The sequence below is a fragment of the Bombina bombina genome, chromosome 7 (assembly GCF_027579735.1).
Source record: "Bombina bombina isolate aBomBom1 chromosome 7, aBomBom1.pri, whole genome shotgun sequence".
In the NCBI taxonomy this organism is placed as follows: domain Eukaryota; kingdom Metazoa; phylum Chordata; class Amphibia; order Anura; family Bombinatoridae; genus Bombina; species Bombina bombina.
The window spans coordinates 569,540,070-569,560,078 of NC_069505.1; the positions used below are offsets into that span (position 1 = coordinate 569,540,070).

Here is a 20,009-nt window from a genome sequence, read left to right on the forward strand (position 1 = left end):
CTATATCATTCTAGTCCTTCACTAAGTTCCAAGGTCCTACAGTGACCACATTTATCACTAGAGTTTCTTCATAGCTATCATTAGAGTTCCTCCATTGAGTTATTTACTTTTATATGGGCCCATGAGTGGCCCTTTGAAGTTTTGGAGGCTCATATATCCTATATACAACAACAAAATAAAAGAAGGTACAGAATACGCTTACTTACAAAAGTTGAGTTAATTACAGTATGATAGTATGGCTAACAATCAGTTGTCAAATGAACAAGATGTCATGGAAATTGTACCTATGATATTACTATATTGCTTGTTATGCTTGTACTGTGATTTTTTTGTTTGTTTCTGTCACTTTAATAAAAATTATTGAAGTAAAAAAAAATGACATTTTCACTTTCCTATTTGCTACGTGCAAATTGCTCAGTTCATGCAGATCAGATGTGACTTATATCCACCACCCCGTCTCCCTGTAATACATCTACCTTTGGACCTACAGACATCAGAATGATTTATTTATCACTTACAGGAAACATCTGAATCTTAAGGATTAGTAAATGATTTACAATGTATATTTCTATCCTTTATAAGACCTTATGTTGTTACATAAAACAGATCTGTGTACTCGTACAGGAAGGAAGGTGATAAAATCAGATCTACAAAGAAGTTCGCCAGGTCCTGATAAAAGTCTCTAACAATATCCAAGTAAAGAAGTGAAAATTGATCTTCAAAGGAATAGATCCTTCCATAAGCTCTGAAAAGTAAGAACTTTCTAATTCTAAGAACTTGAAATGTATCTGCTGACTTATCTAGGTTAACACTGCTACATATCTGTTCCTAATTGGCTTTATCAGATAACAACTGCAAAATTCACTTTTTATTAAAGGGACATTGTACACTAGATTTTTCTTTGCATACATGTTTTGTAGATGGTCTATTTATACACCCCATCTGGGAGTGTGTTTGTACCAATGTATAGTTTTGCTTATTTTTTAATAACATTGTGCTGATTCTCACTAACCAAGCCCCTAAGTGTCAGATGTATATGCTCATTTACAGACTACTGTTGGCTCCTGTTAGTCTAATCTGTCTTTTCATATGCAGGGGGGGGGGTCTGGTCTTCCTGTTTTCCAGCCTCTTTCACTAGGTGACCCAGCCTAACCTCATCAACAGTTTTTAAATAGTTTTATACTGTATGTTTAGATCAGTATCTGTGCATATTCCTCTTTATAGTAGTGTCTATTACATGCAGTTATATGTAGAACATTGGTGTATACTGTCCCTTTAAAGGGACACTAAACCCAATTTTTTTCCTTTCATGATTCAGATAGAGCAGCAATTTTAAGCAACTTTCTAATTTACTCCTGTTATCAATTTTTCTTCATTTTCTTGTTATCTTTAGCTGAAAAAGCTGAAATGTATGTATTTTGCAGCATTGTTAAAAATGTTGATGCAAACACTTCTCTGATCTTTTGATATTGCCCAAGACACATTCATGATCCTGAGCCTATCTAGATATGCTCTTCAACAAAAGGTAACAAGAGCGCACGGTCAATTCAATAAGAAGTAAGTTGGAAAGTTGTGTAAAATTTCATGTCTGAATGAAAGTTTAAAAGGACAATAAAGTCAAAATTTCATGATTCAGATAGTGCAGGCAATTTTAAACAACCCTCCAGCTAACTATAGTTATCTAATTTGCTTTGTACTTTTAGTATCCTTTGTTGAACAGCATACAGAGGTAGGCTCAGGAGCAGCCGTGCACTACTGGAAGCTAACTGATGATTGGTGGCTGCACATATGTGCCTCTTGTCATGTGCTCCCCTGATGTGTTTACCTAGCTCCCAGTAGCAAATGGCTGCTCCTTCAACAATGGATACCAAGAGAACAAAGCACATTTCAAAAGAGGTTTAAAATAAAAAAAACTGTTTAAAATTGTATGCTCTGCCTAAATCATGATTAAGGGCTGGATTACAAGTGGTGTAATATTTTTAGCCTTTCGGGTGAATGTAAAAGACCGTTTGTATTACAAGTTGAAAGTAAATGCGAAAAACGCTTATCGGGTTAGTGCGACTTCAGAGCTCTATTTTTAGCCTTTCGGGTGAATGTAAAAGACCGTTCGTATTACAAATTGAAAGTAAACGCGAACACGCTTGTCGGGTTAGTGCGACTTCAGAGCTCTGGTTAACTGTTACGCTTGACTAAAAAGTTTTATACATATATATTTATATTTGCTGCCCATCTCTGCATTACTTACCCCCTTCGCTGTGCTAGTTCTAATGCCATGTCTCAAATAATGAGAACGAGTCTCCCATTGGAGCCTATGGAAGCGTGCTCTCGTGAGAGAAATGCTTCTGTGCAATGCACTGCACCTCACTTGCGCTCAACTTATAATTTGACCCTTAGGGCTAGATTAGAAGTGAGGCACAAACGATTGCACTAGCGTTAATGCGATCATTTGGGCCCCCTTTCCATTGCACTGATATTACAAGTTGAGCGAAATCTAGAGCAATTGCGATTTACGTTTCAATCTTTACCGCAATCTCAGAGCTGTGGTTAACTGTTTTCCAAAACAAAAAAGTTGCACAAATCACTGCAGAAATACATTACAAAGTACCCTCATAATAACACTGTCTAATAAAAATATTTTAAAAAAATACTGCACACGAAAGTTATAAAGGTTCAAATATAGAAGATCTCATGTGAAAGAAACAAAAGCCACAAAAAGACTTTAACATTGAGATACATACATATACATTGATAAAGATTGATATATATATATATATACAACCCCAAATTCTGAAAAAGTTTGGACAGTATAAAAATGCAAATAAAACAAACAAAAAGAGTAATTTGAATATTCAACTCACCTTACACATGCATATACATTAATAAAGATATATTTGTGTGTGTATATATATATATATATATATATATATAATAGCAACTGAAGAGCCCTCTCACATCGTGGTCAACTTGCCAGGGTGCATGCAGAAAAAATTACATAAATAAACGATGGCTTGCACTCACTGGGCTTTTCAAAATACGTGCCTTTATTGTGACGTTTCAGGGACCGTATGAGGAAGGGGATATATATATAAAATAGAACAAAGCATGCACTCACTGGATTTGTGAAAAAGGTGCTTTTACTGGCACATCAAAAAAAGTATCATTTCGGGGATCAATCACCCCTTCATCAGACCAAGTGATGGTCTGATGAAGGGGTGATTGATCCCTGAAACGTTACTTTTTTTGATGTGCCAGTAACAGCACCTTTTTCACAAATCCAGTGAGTGCCTGCTTTGTTCTATTTTGTATTCATATTTGCTTGCACCCTGGTTGTTGCTGTTTGAGTGGGAGTGCGCTCTATTTTGCATTTTATATATATACTAGTCCTAAAGCCCGTTCACACGGGCCATTTTTTGCAGGGTACAGCAGTCCCACCCCTTGCGCTCTCTCCCTGCCCCTCTCTTTTGCTCTCTCTCCCCCCTCTCTTTTGCGCTTTCTCTCCCCCTCTCATTTGAGATCTCTCTCTCCCCCCCTCTCTTTTGCGCTCTCTCTCCCCCCCTCTTTTGCGCTCTCTCCCCCCCTCTTTTGCGCTCTCTCCCCCCCTCTTTTGCACTCTCTCCCCTCTCTTTTGAGCTCTCTCTCTCCCCCCTCTCTTTTGTGCTCTCTCTCCCTGTCGGATCAGGTCCGCAAGACCATTCATAAATCGGCCTCCTAGTGTTTATGACAAGACCAGAGAGGAAATACGGGGTTAATTACTTTAGCCTTATATATCGTGTGTATACACAACTGCAAATACCCGGTCTGGCGTGTCAACAGACATCAGCAGTAAAGCAATAACTCTCTAGAGACAGTATACAAACATAGAGAAACAATGATTACACTAATGGCGCTAGCCTTATGAAATCAAAACCACATAAATAAACCTGGCTAAATACAACCAAGCCAGCGTATAGGGAGACACTAAAAAACGGAAATGTACAACTTCATGGCTGGGATCCAACATAACTCCCACATATACAGCTCCTCTATACCGATTGTAAATGACACTGAAGGCAATACATAGGGGCCGATTTAACATTGTGTGAGCGGACATGATCCGATATTGTGGATCATGTCCGCTGCACATCGATAAATGCCGACAGCCTACGCTGTCGACATTTATCATTGCACCAGCAGGGGGTGTCAATCAACCAGATCGTATTCAATCGGGTTGATTTCCAGCAGAGCAGGCGGACAGGTTATGGAGCCGCGGCCTTTAGACCACTGCTTCATAACTTGTGTTTCTGGCAAGCCTGAAACACAAGGGGCATCAAGCTCCATACTGACCTTGATAAATATGCCCCATAGAATCAGTGTCGGCATTCCGGCTGCACATAGCTAGTAACAGTTGCAGGTATCAATATATCTAAACAAAGCAAAGATACTCACAGACGATCATTGCGGTCTAAGCAGTACAAGTCGGCATTACAGCCGTGCTCTCATAAGACAGGCCTTGTTAGCCTGAAACTGAACGCTATGTTCACGTGCCTTTAAAAAGCCCCAGGTGCTTTAATTCAATCAGTGCAGCTGACTACTTGCAACCAATCAACATACAACACGGGAAAATTGCTACAATGCGGTACAATGCAATCGCGATCAAAATACGTCAGTAGGTAGGGTTAAAGATCACAAATATAGAGATGAAAAAAATACTATAATAAAACAGTGTTACATAACACCGAAATCGTTATATGTCCCAATGGGATAAGCCCCACTACTCACTCCTAACTACTTCAGAGAGCCAAATATTCCAAGGCTCTACGCGCAGACTGTTAACTGTTTTCCGAAACAAAAAAGTTGCACAAATCACTGCAGAAATACATTACAAAGTACAGTTACCCTCATAATAACACTAATAAAAATATTTGAAATAAATACTGCACACAAAAGTCATAAAGGCTCAAATATATCAGGTGAAAGAAACCAAAGCCACAAAAAAACTTTAACATTGAGATATATATATTTATATATATATATATATATATATATATATATATATATATATATATATATATATATATATATATATATATATATATATATATATACAACCCCAAATTCTGAAAAAGTTTGGACAGTATAAAAATGCAAAAAAACAAACAAAAAGAGTAATTTGAACAGTCAACTCACCCTGTACTATATTGAAAACACATTCGGCTAGATTTAGAGTTTTGCGGCCAAAGGGGTGCGTTAGCTACGCGTGTTTTTTTTCCCCAGCACCTTTTAAACAACGCTGGTATTTAGAGTTCTCTGAAGGGGTGCGTTAGGCTCCAAAAAGGGAGCGTAGAGCATAATTTACCACCACTTCAACTCTCAATACCAGCGTTGCTTACGGACGCGGCCAGCTTCAAAAACGTGCTTGTGCATGATTCCCCCATAGGAAACAATGGGACAGTTTTAGCTGGAAAAAAACCTAACACCTCCTAACGCAGCCCCATTGTTTCCTATGGGGAAACACTTCCTAAGTCTGCACCTAACACCCTAACATGTACCCCGAGTCTAAACACCCCTAACCTTACACTTATTAACCCCTAATCTGCCGCCCCCGCTATCGCTGACCCCTGCATTTTATTATTAACCCCTAATCTGCCGCTCCGTACACCGCCGCAACCTACATTATAGCTATGTACCCCTAATCTGCTGCCCCTAACATCGCCGACCCCTATATTATAATTATTAACCCCTAATCTGCCCCCCCCCCATGTCGCCGCTACCTACCTACACTTATTAACCCCTAATCTGCCGACCGGACCTCGCCACCACTATAATAAATGTATTAACCCCTAAACCGCCTCACTCCCGCCTCAAAAACCCTATAATAAATAGTATTAACCCCTAATCTGCCCTCCCTAACATCGCCGACACCTAACTTCAAGTATTAACCCCTAATCTGCTGGCCGGACCTCGCCGCTACTCTATTAAATGTATTAAGGCCTAAAGCTAAGTCTAACCCTAACCCTAACACCCCCCTAAGTTAAATATAATTTAAATCTAACGAAATAAATTATTTCTTATTAAATAAATTAATCCTATTTAAAGCTAAATACTTACCTGTAAAATAAACACTAATATAGCTACAATATAACGAATAATTATATTGTAGCTATTTTAGGATTTATATTTATTTTACAGGCAACTTTGTATTTATTTTAACCAGGTACAATAGCTATTAAATAGTTAATAACTATTTAATAGCTATCTAGTTAAAATAATTACAAAATTACCTGTAAAATAAATCCTAACCTAAGTTACAATTAAACCTAACACTACACTATCAATAAATTAATTAAATAAACTACCTACAATTATCTACAATTAAATCAACTAAACTAAATTACAAAAAAAAAAAAAATTACAAGAATTTTAAACTACTTACACCTACTCTAAGCCCCCTAAAAAAATAACAAAGCCCCCCAAAATAAAAAAATGCCCTACCCTTTTCTAAAATAAAAAGTTAACAGCTCTTTTACCTTACCAGCCCTTAAAAGGGCCTTTTTGTGGGGCATGCCCCAAAGTAAACAGCTCTTTTGCATTTAAAAAAAACATACAATACCCCCCCCAACATTACAACCCACCGCCCACATACCCCTAATCTAACCCAAACCCCCCTTAAAAAACCTAACACTAAGCCCCTGAAGATCTCCCTACCTTATCTTCACCAAGCCGGGTATCACCGATCCGTCCAGAAGAGGGTCCGAAGTCTTCATCCTATCCGGCAAGAAGAGGTCCAGAAGAGGCTCCGAAGTCTTCATCCTATCCGGCAAGAAGAGGACATCCGGACCGGTAGACATGTTCATCCAGGCGGCGTCTTCTATCTTCATCCATCCGGCGCGGAGCGGGACCATCTTGAAGCAGCCGACGCGGATCCATCCTCTTCTTCCGGCGACTCCCGATGAATGAAGGTTCCTTTAAGTGACGTCATCCAAGATGGCGTCCCTCGAATTCCGATTGGCTGATAGGATTCTATCAGCCAATCGGAATTAAGGTAGGAAAAATTTGATTGGCTGATTGAATCAGCCAATCAGATTCAAGTTCAATCCGATTGGCTGATCCAATCGGCCAATCAGATTGAGCTCGCATTCTATTGGCTGATCGGATCCTCTTAGTATTTACAGATAAACATAAAGATTATTTTGTTCATTAAGACCCCAGGGTTGGACCGAATTTAATAAATAAATCCATCGGCTTTCAGACTTTAATAATGCCGTTTCCAGGTCGCCTCCTCGAAACCCTAGGCTCACTTTCTCAATGCCCCAACACAGTAAATCTCTCTGATTGGAATTGTGGTGTCTCAAGAAGTGTGCAGCTACACTAGTTAAGAAACTGCTCAGAAGCTCAAACTTTTGAGATGAGAGCATTAGACCTGGAGGAAAGATTAATAAAAAGAGGATATAGTAAGAGATCCATCAAAAAGGCCAAACAGAGAGCCCGTCTAACACCACGACACAATTTACTCCATAAGAGGCAGAATAAAACTAGCTCTTAAATTCCCAGACTAATTCTGACTCATAATACGCAAACTCCACAAATCATAAACATAATTAAAAAACATTGGAATATCTTAATGACTGACCCTTTACTCAAATCAACATTGGGAACAACTCCCTCTTTTGGGTTCAGGAGAACTAAGAACATTAAAGATATTGTGACAAGCAGTCATTTTCAAAGGAAAAAGACCATCTCAGCGTTCAATCCAGGAGCCCATAAATGTGGGAATTGCAGTACCTGCAAATTTATGAAAAACACTACTGTAATTCAAGATAGATTTGGAAAAAATCATAAAATAAACCGATACATAAGTTGCAATACTGAAAGTGTAATATATGTACTTCAATGTACATGTAATTTGTATTATGTCGTAATGACGACCAGGAAACTGAGGGTCAGGCTTCTGGAACACTTAAGAAATATTAAAAATGCAGCCAAAGATAAAGAGGATCTGAAGACCTTAACTAGTGTAGCTGCACACTTCTTGAGACACTACAATTCCAATCAGAGAGATTTACTGTGTTGGGGCATTGAGAAAGTGAGCCTAGGGTTTCGAGGAGGCGACCTGGAAACGGCATTATTAAAGTCTGAAAGCCGATGGATTTATTTATTAAATTCGGTCCAACCCTGGGGTCTTAATGAACAAAATAATCTTTATGTTTATCTGTAAATACTAAGAGGATATCAAGAACAACTAATAAAGGAAGAGAAAGAAAGTAAGATCATATTCGAGAGACTAGAATTATATAAAAATCTTATATTAAAGAACCTATCAAGACTATATGTATTTATTTTAACTGTACTTTTCTACAACAATGGAATATCAATTTTCCATTATCACTAACAAGAATAGGTGGCCAGATCAAATCACTAATTACATGGAATTATATGAGATAATATAGAGTGCATTATATATGGGAAATATTATTGATTTCCAAAATTATAAATTGAATGCTTAATATGGCTAACTGGGTATGATAAATAACAAGTATATTGAATGCCTTAACACCTCTCCTAAGGCAAAGAAATTCATTTACTTTTAAGATAATAAGATCATACAAATACTAATCAAGTATATAAAAAAAACACATATAAAAATAAAATAACTAAATAATAAACATAAAATGATATAAATTAATCCACATGAGGAGAATTATGCAAGTCACCTCCCCTGCACTTTCACGGGTATTCACATAAATATCTTGTTTTGAATCTGGACTAGATGGTCCCCTTCCTTCACCACATTTTACTTTATTTATGTTATTATATAAATACAACATCACCTCCCCTATCCCCTCTTTTTTCATAGTAATAATTTACCCCCTCCCCCCTTTTCTCATTGTATTATTTTTGTCACTAGACACATTTAAAAACATTTTATTTTGAATCACATATTAAAATATTTTATTAGAGTATGACACCTTTTGAAATTCACATACAAACATCGTTAGTGAACACATCGTATCCATCCACATTTACACCAATAAACTTGAGGGAACAGTTGGTATTCACACAACTAGCAAACAGATTTGATACACATTTCACTTACACTAATTTCTCCTCGGTATGTCATGAAACACTTTCAACATGGCTTTCTCATTTCAAAAAATATTAAGATTGATCCTGATCTAAAAATACATAATGCCCTTTAAGTGGATTCCTATGTAGGAATAATATATTCCAAATATATTCCAGTATAGGCTGATATACACAAACTTACGATGGTGTAATCAACTAATATATATTTGGATTTACTAGCCCAATCATACCATATTTTTTGTGTATGAAGAGTCTATAAATTGGTATAGATCCTTATATAAATTGAAATTCAATTTGCACTATATTTGTTCACAAATCGGTAAATAGATTATAGTCAATAAAAATCTCCTGATATGATAATCCTTACCGTGTGGCTCAAATGTCAACATTTGACTATATTTGGGAACATTATAATAGTATTTTATTTACTATATCTCATTCTCATTATAATACAGACCAGCTATAACCGAGAATGTAACCACTTCATTTGACTTAAGCGCTGTCTATCATTCTGTCTATACACAATCTAAGCACCTATCAAAGTGGAGCGGGGGCGGGACTTCCGGTTCCACAGGGTTTAAATCCCCACAAACTCGGTGGCTCGCTGCCTTTGATAAAGCCCTATCGGGCGAAACGCGTCAGGGGAGAGTGGTGAACTTGTTCACAATCTAGTTGTATGTTATTTTAACTGCCCAGTACCGAGAATCTATGTGTTGCTGAGGGTTACCCCAAAATAGAGCGGTTTACTTATTTCATCTGGGTCATATTAGATGAACAGCAACTGCTTAAATTGTTCCATTAACTTGATCAGTTATATTTATTTTGCAACGTTGTCACTACCATACTGCTAACTGAATGATATTAATTATTTATATAGCCTGGGTTGTGCCAGACTTAGTCTAATCGCTAATTTAGTTACTGAATGAATGTGTACCAACCTAAGTACCAATGATTGTGTGTTACACGATTTAATAACCTTAGCACCAGCTATGTTTGCTAACTAAGTATTATTAACTTTACAGTTTGGCTTAACCATACTGCCAACAAAGATTCTGAATGAGTATATGCCTTACAATTTGTACAATCAATGGATGTTTGCAATACCACTAGATGATTGCAGCACAAGCTGTGCTTATATCGCTCATTTCGTAGTATAACGGGGGATTTCCGTGATCTGGGTTGTGCCAGACCTAATCTATTTCAGAAATACTTATTGCAAAAACCTGAATGAGTGTGCGCAAACTTAGGACCTGTGAATATGTGCTTTACTATTTGATAATCGCAACACATGCTATGTTCGCTAACCAAGTAATATTAATTACACAGTCTGGGTTGTGCCGGACTTTATCATAACACAGCTCCTGAATGAATGTGTACCCAACCAATCGTATGACTAATGGATGTTTGCAAAATCACTTGATGGTTGCAGCACAAGCTGTGCTTATATTGCTCATCTCATAGTATAACGGGCTATATCCGTGGTCTGGGTTGTGCCAGACCTAGTCTATTTCAGAAATACTTACTATAAAAACCTGAATGAGTGTGTGCAAACTAAGGACCTGTGAATGTGTGCTTTACCTTTTGACAATCACAGCACATGCTGTGTCCGCTAACCGAGTAACATGAATTACACAGTCCGGGTTGTGCCGGATTTTATCATATTGTTAACACAGCTCCTGAATGAATGTGTACCTAACCAAACGTATAACTAATGGATGTTTGCAAAATCACTTGATATCAGCGGCATAAGCTGTGCCTACACCGCTCATCACAGAATATAACTGGCTATATTTATGGTCTGGGTTGTGCCAGACTTAGTCTATCTTAGAAAAACAATTTATAAAAACCGCCTTGTAAGAACTTGGTTAGGACCAAACCTATTGTCACCAATTAACATTTCCTGACCACGACTGTAACAGATTACTTACTACACACATATCGTTACTTTGTTATTAACATAGCAGGACCAATTACAGGCACAATATAGGCTGTAACAGACACAGTTTAACTGATATAATTAACTGTTTAAATACAGGTTTGATCATAACTAAGATGATTTAGTGTCCTGGTCACTCTCTAATAATCTTTTGAACTGATTGCATTAATAACAGCTATACATGTGTTATTTAAGCTAACAACTCTGATTACAGAGCAAACATAGTGACCATTATAACAATTAATAATTTCAGAATTTCATTATGAAACGGACACAATTCAGAACTATTTGGTAGTGGAGTTCATATGAGCTCCTACTATATTATAGTAGTTCACTGTAAATTACCTGAAGTACATTAATTTCTGATCACATTGCAATAACAATCATTAAAGTTGACTGTTCTTCTTTGGATACTCAAATACCCACATACCACTGGGCAATTGATACATATACATATCAAATATGGAATTGATGACCGAATAATAATGTGTGTCTACATTCTAATTTAATATTATACTCAACGAAGATAGTTGGAATTTACTTGAGTTGACATCAGATCACCCAGATATGAATATATTGATCAGCTCTACATTATAGGTTATAACTTGTGGTAATACTACCTAGCAAATCTACCTGGTTATTATTAAGATCACGAATAACGGTGAATTCATAGAGGCCGAATTATAATATTAAGTGATCTAACCCACAACCTATTACACTGATCTTGGTATTGGAGTGTATTTTAATTGTGTGTGTATCAACCAAACAAATTTGTTTTTTTAATTCTATAATTAATAAAGGTTATATTTTAAAATCCTGTTGGGGAATTCTGTTCCTTAGTTAGGGCCTAGAGTGCTGTAAGTGCATGCTTTGGGAATTTTGATATCCTTTATATCATTCTTCCTTTGTGTACATAACTCACTGGGGGACTAAGAGCAATTCTTGCTATGCTTAGGCCAGATACTCCACTGTTCACACCTACCCCAATATGCTCTGTAGGAGTAGTAGGTTCGTTAGTCACTGCAGCTACATCTCCCTCCCCATCTTCTTCACATCTGCCATTCTTGTAAGGGAGGTCCACAGCCACATCCAAGTTCCCATCTTGTTTTACCCTCTGTAACAGGGCAGGATGTACTCTGACCCCTACACCAGCCATGCCATTCACTCCTCCTTGCATATGCAATGCTGGTTCTAGCACAGCCCAGCCCTGCTGCTCTCTCACATTCCCACACACTGCATCAGGCATCCCATTGTCACAATCAATGGCAGTATACCCCTTTTCACTGGCACAATACAGTACTGGTACAGGTTCAGGTAAATCATCATTAACCCTAGGCTCTCCCTCCCAGCGCCCAGGTTCAATAGCAGCAACATTGTTACAAACATTTTCAATACATCCCTCCCTAGGCTCTCCCTCCCAGCGCCCAGGTTCAATAGAAGTAACATTGTCACAAACATTTTCATTACATCCCTCTTCATCAGAACAAGACATTACTGGTGTACACACAGGCAGAGCTGCATTAACCCTCAGCCCCCCCTCCCAGCAATCATGTTCAAGGGAATCATCCTTTATCCTTTGGTGGGATACCTCCAGCTCTGGTGCAGCTAGCGATGTGTCCATCCCCAGCCTCCCCTCTGGGTCCCCCAAAGTTTCACACAGTACCTCAGTTGGTGCAGGGCCCTCTACTGGCCCTGCCAGGTTTCAGGTGTTGTCTTCTGGGGCGTACTGACAAAGCATCTGGCCCAAATCATCGCCCAGCAAAACATCAACAGGGATATCCGCAGAAATCCCAACCTCCCGCAAACCTTTTCCCACACCCCAATCAAGGTACATTCATGCCACAGGCACTGCGGGGCAAACTCCCCCAATTCCTTGAATGGACACAGTCCTCCCTGGTATAATGTTCTCCGGCTTTACCATTTCAGGATGCACCAAGGTAACCGAAGCTCCACTATCCCTGAGTCCTGTTGCCACCTGGTCATCCACAGATACCCTCTGTAGGTTATCTCTCCGCTTTTGCCTTGGGAACCCACCCACAAACAAAACAGAATCTGGTGCCCCAGCCACATTCCCACCCTCAGGCTTCTTCTTTTCTGGGCAGGTGAAACTCAGATGCCCCATCTGGTTACAAGTGAAACACCGGCGGGTATTCCCCTGTCCCGGTGTGGCCCCTGCCCCTCTGGCTGTAGGGTGTAGATGAGATGGTTTCTCTGCTAGCTTGGTTGCTCTTTTCGACTTAGGAGACACAGCTTGAATAGCTGCCTGCCTTGTTTCAGGTGCTCTGTTGTTGGCGTAATCATTAGCCAGATCTGCAGCCTCTGCCACTGTTTTGGGCTTTCTGTCCAGAATCCATACTCTGGCATCAGGACTTTGCATTTGCATGAACTACTCCAGGATAATCAAATCCTCCAAAGCCTCATGAGTGAGGACTTTTAGGCCCCCAGTCCATTGCTTAAAAGCAGACCTTAGCTGTGCAACATATTCTGTGCAGCTGTCCTCTGCACTTTGGTGAAGACTCAGAAATTTTTTCCTGTAGAATTCCGGAGTGAGGTTAAAACTTTTTAATAAGGCTGTTTTTATGGCCTCATAGTCCTGGTCATCCTCCCCTGGAAGGGAAGCAAATACATCCAGTGCTTTACCCTTCAGGCGAGGAGCTAAATAGCGAACCCATTGCTCTGGGGGCAGCTGATACTGCTTGCATACCTTCTCAAAGCCCCTCAGAAAAACATCCAAGTCAGTGTCTCTTTCCAACATTGGAAAATACTCCAGACGGGGCCTCTCTGTTGCGGTTTCCCCGCGTTCACTGGTTTGGGGAGACAGGCTAGTTCTATTCCTCTGCATATTCAGCTCATGTCTCCGTTGAGCATCCTTTTCCTCCCTCTCTCTTTCTCTCTCTCTCTTTCTCTTTCTGCAGCCTCTCTCTCTTCTTTTCTTTCTCTCGCTGCAGCCTCTCTCGACGCAGCCTCCCTCTCTCTTTCTCTCTCTTCTTTTCTTTCTCTCTCTCTTTCTGCAGCCTCCCTCTTTCTCTCAGCTGCTTCTTGAAACTTGAGGATCAATTCCATTCTCAGTTTAGGATCAGCATCCCCCAAGTACTGAGTGCTGTTTGTAGCTCAGACTCCTTTGCACTCACAGGGGTAACAGCAGTAGGTATCATCTCCTGGGTTACCAGTTCCACAGTAACCCTCTCTGTGCCTGTTTCCTGCTCTGCTGGAATGTCATCTTCATGCTTCAGTTCCTGGACCAACTGATCCTTTGTTTTGCCAAAAGTTGCAATGGCTCTCTCCTGACAAATTAGCTCCAGGGATTCTTTCAGCATCTTTCTATATGCTTCCATAATGAGAGTAGCAACGAACAAACAAGAGGGAGGGGGAAAAAAAACTGCTTCTTTGCACTGTAATGTCAATGTAATTAGGCACTGAGTTCTGTCTTTGGAAAATTGCACAAAAAAATGCAATTTCTTTTAGTACTATCCAAATAGCACTAAAAAACTCTAAATATCCCCACCGCTGCCAGCCAGTTTGTGACGAATCAAGCCTTCTCAGCGTCACAATAGAGGGGTGTGGGCATGAAGGGGTTAATGGCACACAGCTCTGGTTCCCCTATCCTTGCAACTCTGCAAAAGGACCTTAGAAGGGACACCTCATTAGTCCCCAATTTTTGTCCACACTGCTCTAATTAACAATTTCCCTGCTGCCACCACCAAAACTTTTAAATTAAAAGGGAGTTCTGGGGAACCCCTAAAAACTCACACAATTTAACACCTTGGTAACGTGCCTTTAACCTTGTCTCAACAGGAGTGTGAATTCAGATATTAGAGCCCAAAGACAGAATTAGATTTTCTATGTGTTTAATAACAAAAATATTAACAGAGGTTACACAGTGCAAAATTACACAGACATTCAAAACAAACATACAAATGCAGAGCTACAGTTTTTTAGAAACCAAATAGGACATGAAAAACAATTACACACAATATCTTACTTATTTCCAAGTTTCTTTAGATACGTGGAAAGCTGCCATTCCAGATGTTATGGTCGCTTGAGTCCCCAGGGCAGTTCTGACTAAAAAGTATATCTGTTGCAAGCTTAAACCCAATCTTTCCTTTGTCTTGTCAAAGACAACGCCCTGGTTATAATTTATGACGACTTCAGCCAATGCCAACAAAGTCTTAACTACCACTATCAGTCTCCAAGGGGAGGAGCGTTCTGCATTCCTACACACAATTATACTACATCACTATTCTTAAAGAGGGGGGACGGGGCTCAGCCCACAGCTTCTCTGCAGCAGATTTCACACACACAGAACAAACAGTTCACCTTAACCCCTTCCATGCTGGGACAATACCACCTCTGCTGAGCAGCCAATCCAGGCATCAACTACTCCACATGATTGTATCATGACAGACCCATAAATCAATAGATGGACCCATAAATCAATAGATAGACAGACAAGCAGATAGACAGATAGATAGATAGATATATAGATAGATGATAATAGATAGATGATAGATAAATAGATAGATAGATCCATAGAAAAATATGATTAATATAGATAGATTGATAGATGATTGATTGATTAGATTAGATTAGATTTGGTAAACAAACCCATAGATAAATATGATTAATGGAAACAGATTTATAGATAGATACATAGATAGACAGACAGTTAGACAGATAGATAGATAATATAATTGTTTTTGTTGATATATTAGAAAAACATATTTCAATAGTATTACCACAATATTAGGAAGAAGCATACAGTATGTTACATTGTTACAAGTTGAGCATTTTTGTATCTATCTATTTTTTCAGTTTCTATTTTATTGACATCTTATCTCACCCTTCAGGTTAAAATTTCTGGAATATCTTAAACAACACAAGAAAGGGGAACAGAATGGGAAAACACCGATTGAAACCAACAAAAAAGTTCTTAATAAAAGGTCCCTATGCTCGTGGTGGCACCTATGTCAATCGACTAAAAAATAAGTCCGGGCAGAAAATACCTACAGCTGGATTTTATGCTGAGGCTGGATTTGGTGGCGTTAGTGCAGAATCTGATATCTTTGATGTAACAGTAAAAGGTCCCAACGCATTTGTGGAAGCTGAAGCCAACGATGATCGGGTCACTGCTATGGTCAAAACAGAGGTTGCAAGTGTTTCAGCATCTGCTGGTCCCATACAAGCCAAAGCTGGCCTCAATGCAAATGCTGCAATATCAGCTGAAGCCAGCGATGATCGGGTCACTGCTATGGCCAAAGCAGAGGTTGCAAGTTTTTCAGCATCTGCTGGTCCCATACAAGCCAAAGCTGGCCTTGAAGTAAATGCTGGAATATCAGCTGAAGTCAAGCATGATCGGGTCAGTGCTATGGCCAAAGCAGAGGTTGTAAGTTTTTCAGCGTCTGTTGGTCCCATACAAGCTAAAACTGGCCTCGAAGTAAATGCTGCAGTATCAGCTAAAGCCAGCGATGATGGGGTCGCTGTTATAGCCAAAGCAGAGGTTGTAAGTGTTTCCGCAAATGCTGGTCCCCTAGAAGCTAAACTTGGCATTGCAGTAGATACTGGAATATCAGCTGGAGCAGATGGTGTGGAGGTTAAATTCCTTGGAACCGGATTAAAATTAGGTCCCACTACTGAAGTGTCTGTTTTTGGAAATTCCATCTCATTTTCTTTCAGTAAACTCTCAAGGTTTTTTTAGATCATCTTGCTAGAGCAGAATGCTTTAGAGAATCGTATCCTTAGGCAGAAAGACAGAGAGTAAGAGAAAGACAATAGGTTTGAGAGACATACAGGGAGTAGATAGATGATAGATAAATAGATAGATAGATAGATAGATAGATAGATAGATATGATTAATATAGATAGATTGATAGATTAGTGATAGATTGATTTGATTACATTATATTTGATAAACAGACCCATAGATAAATATTATTAATCGAAACAGATTGGTAAGTAGATGATAGATAGATAGATAGATAGATAGATAAATAGATAGATAGATAGATAGATAGATAGATCCATAGACACATAGACAGACAGATGATATATACAGTTGCAAGAAAAAGTATGTGAACCCTTTGGAATGATTTCTGCACAAATTGGTTATAAAATGTGATCTGATCATCATCTAAGTCACAATAGACAATCACAGTCTGCTTAAACTAATAAGACACAAAGAATGAAATGTTGCCATGTTTTTATTGAACACACCATGTAAACATTTACAGTGCAGGTGGAAAAAGTATGTGAACCCTTGGATTTAATAACTGGTTGAACCTCCTTTGGCAGCAATAACTTCAACCAAACGTTTCCTGTAGTTGCAGATCAGACGTGCACAACGGTCAGGAGTAATTCTTGACCATTCCTCTTTACAGAACTGTTTCAGTTCAGCAATATCTGTCTGGTGTGAATCGCTTTCTTGAGGTCATGCCACAGCATCTCAATCGGGTTGAGGTCAGGACTCTGACTGGGCCACTTCAGAAGGCGTATTTTCTTCTGTTTAAGCCATTCTGTTGTTGATTTACTTCTATGCTTTGGGTCATTGTTCTGTTGCAACACCCATCTTCTGTTGAGCTTCAGCTGGTAGACAGATTGCCTTAAGTTCTCCTGCAAAATGTCTTGATAAACTTGGGTATTCATTTTTCCTTCGATGATAGCAATCCGTCCAGGCCCTGACGCAGCAAAGCAGCCCCAAACCATTATGCCCCCACCACCATACTTCACAGTTGGGATGAGGTTTTGATGTTGGTGTGCTGTGCCTCTTTTTCGCCACACATAGTGTTGTGTTTCTTCCAAACAACTCAACTTTGGTTTCATCTGTCCACAGAATATTTTGCCAGTACTGCTGTGGAACATCCAGGTGCTCTTGTGCAAACTGTAAACGTGCAGCAATGTTTTGTTTGGACAGCAGTGGCTTCCTCTGTGGTAACCTCCCATGAAATCCATTCTTGTTTAGTGTTTTACGTATTGTAGATTCGCTAACAGGGATGTTAGCATTTGCCAGTGACTTTTGTAAGTCTTTAGCTGACACTCTAGGATTCTTCTTCACCTCATTGAGCAGTCTGCGCTGTGCTCTTGCAGTCATCTTTACAGGACGGCCACTTCTAGGGAGAGTAGCAGCAGTGCTAAACTTTCTCCATTTATAGACAATTTGTCTTACCGTGGACTGATGAACAGCAAGGCTTTTGGAGATACTTTTATAACCCTTTCCAGCTTTATGCAAGTCAACAATTCTTAATCGTAGATCTTCTGAGAGCTCTTTTGTGTGAGGCCTCAATCACATCAGGCAATGCTTTTTGTGAAAAGCAAACCCAGAACTGGTGTGTGTTTTTTATAGGGCAGGGCAGCTATAACCAACACCTCCAATCTCATCTCATTCATTGGACTCCAGTTGACTGACATCTCACTCCAATTAGCTCTTGGAGATGTCATTAGTCTAGGGGTTCACATACTTTTTCCACCTGCACTGTGAATGTTTACATGGTGTGTTCAATAAAAACATGGCAACATTTCATTCTTTGTGTGTTATTAGTTTAAGCAGACTGTGATTGTCTATTGTTGTGACTTAGATGATGATCAGATCAAATTTTATGACCAATTTGTGCAGAAATCCATATAATTCCAAAGGGTTCACATACTTTTTCTTGCAACTGTAGATAGATAGATAGATAGATAGATCCATAGATAGATCCATTGATAGATCCATAGAAAGATAGATAGATAGACAGACAGACAGATAATAGAGATTGTTTTGTTGATATATTAGAAAAATATAAATTTTCACTGGTATTTCCAAAATATTAGGAAGAAGTATACAGTATGTTACTTTGAAGTTTAGCATTTGTGTATCCATTATATTTTTTTCAGTTTCTATTTCATCGACAGCTTATCTCACCCTTCAGGTTAAAATTTCTGTAATATCTTAAACAATGCAAGAAAGGGGAACAGAATGAGAAAACAATTGAAACCAACATAGAAGGGCTCAACATATTCTCTAAAGATTGTTGACAACTTTGACAGAGACCCATCTGCCTTTGCAGAATGTCCCTATGCCCGTACTGGTACCTATGCCACTGGAGGAATTAATAAACCAGGGGAGAGAATACCTAAAGCTGGAGTATATGCTGAGGCTGGGGTTGGTGGTGCTAGTGCAGAATTCAGTGTATTTGATGCAACAGCAAGAGGTCCCAACGCATCCACGGGAGCTGAAGCCAGCATTGCTGGGGTCGGTGCTATGGCCAGAGCAGAGGTTGAAAGTGTTACAGCAACTGCTGGTCCCCTGAAAGCTAAACTTGGCCTTGGAGTAGATACTGGATTATCAACCGGAGCAGATGGTGTGGAGATAAAAGTCCTTGGAACTGGAGAAAAATTGGGTCCCTCTGTTGAAGTGTGTTTTTTGGGGCAATTGCTTCTCATTTGGAAAATAGTCATTTTTCCGTGTTTTACAAATCTCAGTCTGCCATTTACCACTGTACTAGTGAATTGATTTTGTTTGTAATTCAAACCTTTCTCTTCTTACTTTACCAATGTAGCACTAACAAAATTATAAGATGTATTCTTGCGGTTTGCATATTATTTCTGCATTTAAAGTCATGTAATTTTTTTCTGCAAAATATTAATAAGAACATTGCTTATTAAAGATGTGATTCATGAAATGTGTCAAGTTTGTTGGCTTTTATTCAGGACATAGCAGTTTGTTGCATTAATTATAATGATTATATTGAAAATGTTAACACTACTGATTTATTTTAAAATAATTACTTGTATTTTTATGTAAATGGGGAGGGGGGGGGTGTCTGTGTCTGTAAGAAAGAAAAACAGATTTTGGGTATTCCCAGAGGTTCCTAAAAGAAATAAGAACAGTGAAAGAAACAAAAATAGATTGGTATTTGTTTCCCAATTTAACAATAATAGTAAGAAAGTTTTTAATATAATTAAAAAACAATGGGAGATTTTAGAGTCTTGTAATCCCAAGATTAAAGAATTTCATGTGACACCAATAGCAACATAT

The 20,009-nt window shown here is 38.9% G+C and overlaps 1 protein-coding gene across 1 annotated transcript; it reads left to right on the forward strand.

Annotated features, from left to right (window-relative positions):
• The first annotated feature begins 612 nt into the window (after positions 1 to 612).
• LOC128636087 (uncharacterized) lies at positions 613 to 17,099 on the forward strand. Its single transcript, XM_053689151.1, has 2 exons — positions 613 to 752; positions 15,847 to 17,099. Exon 2 carries the CDS (start codon positions 15,894 to 15,896, stop codon positions 16,692 to 16,694), a length of 801 nt encoding a protein of 266 aa, XP_053545126.1. The 5' UTR covers positions 613 to 752; positions 15,847 to 15,893; the 3' UTR covers positions 16,695 to 17,099.
• Positions 17,100 to 20,009: the final 2,910 nt, after the last annotated feature.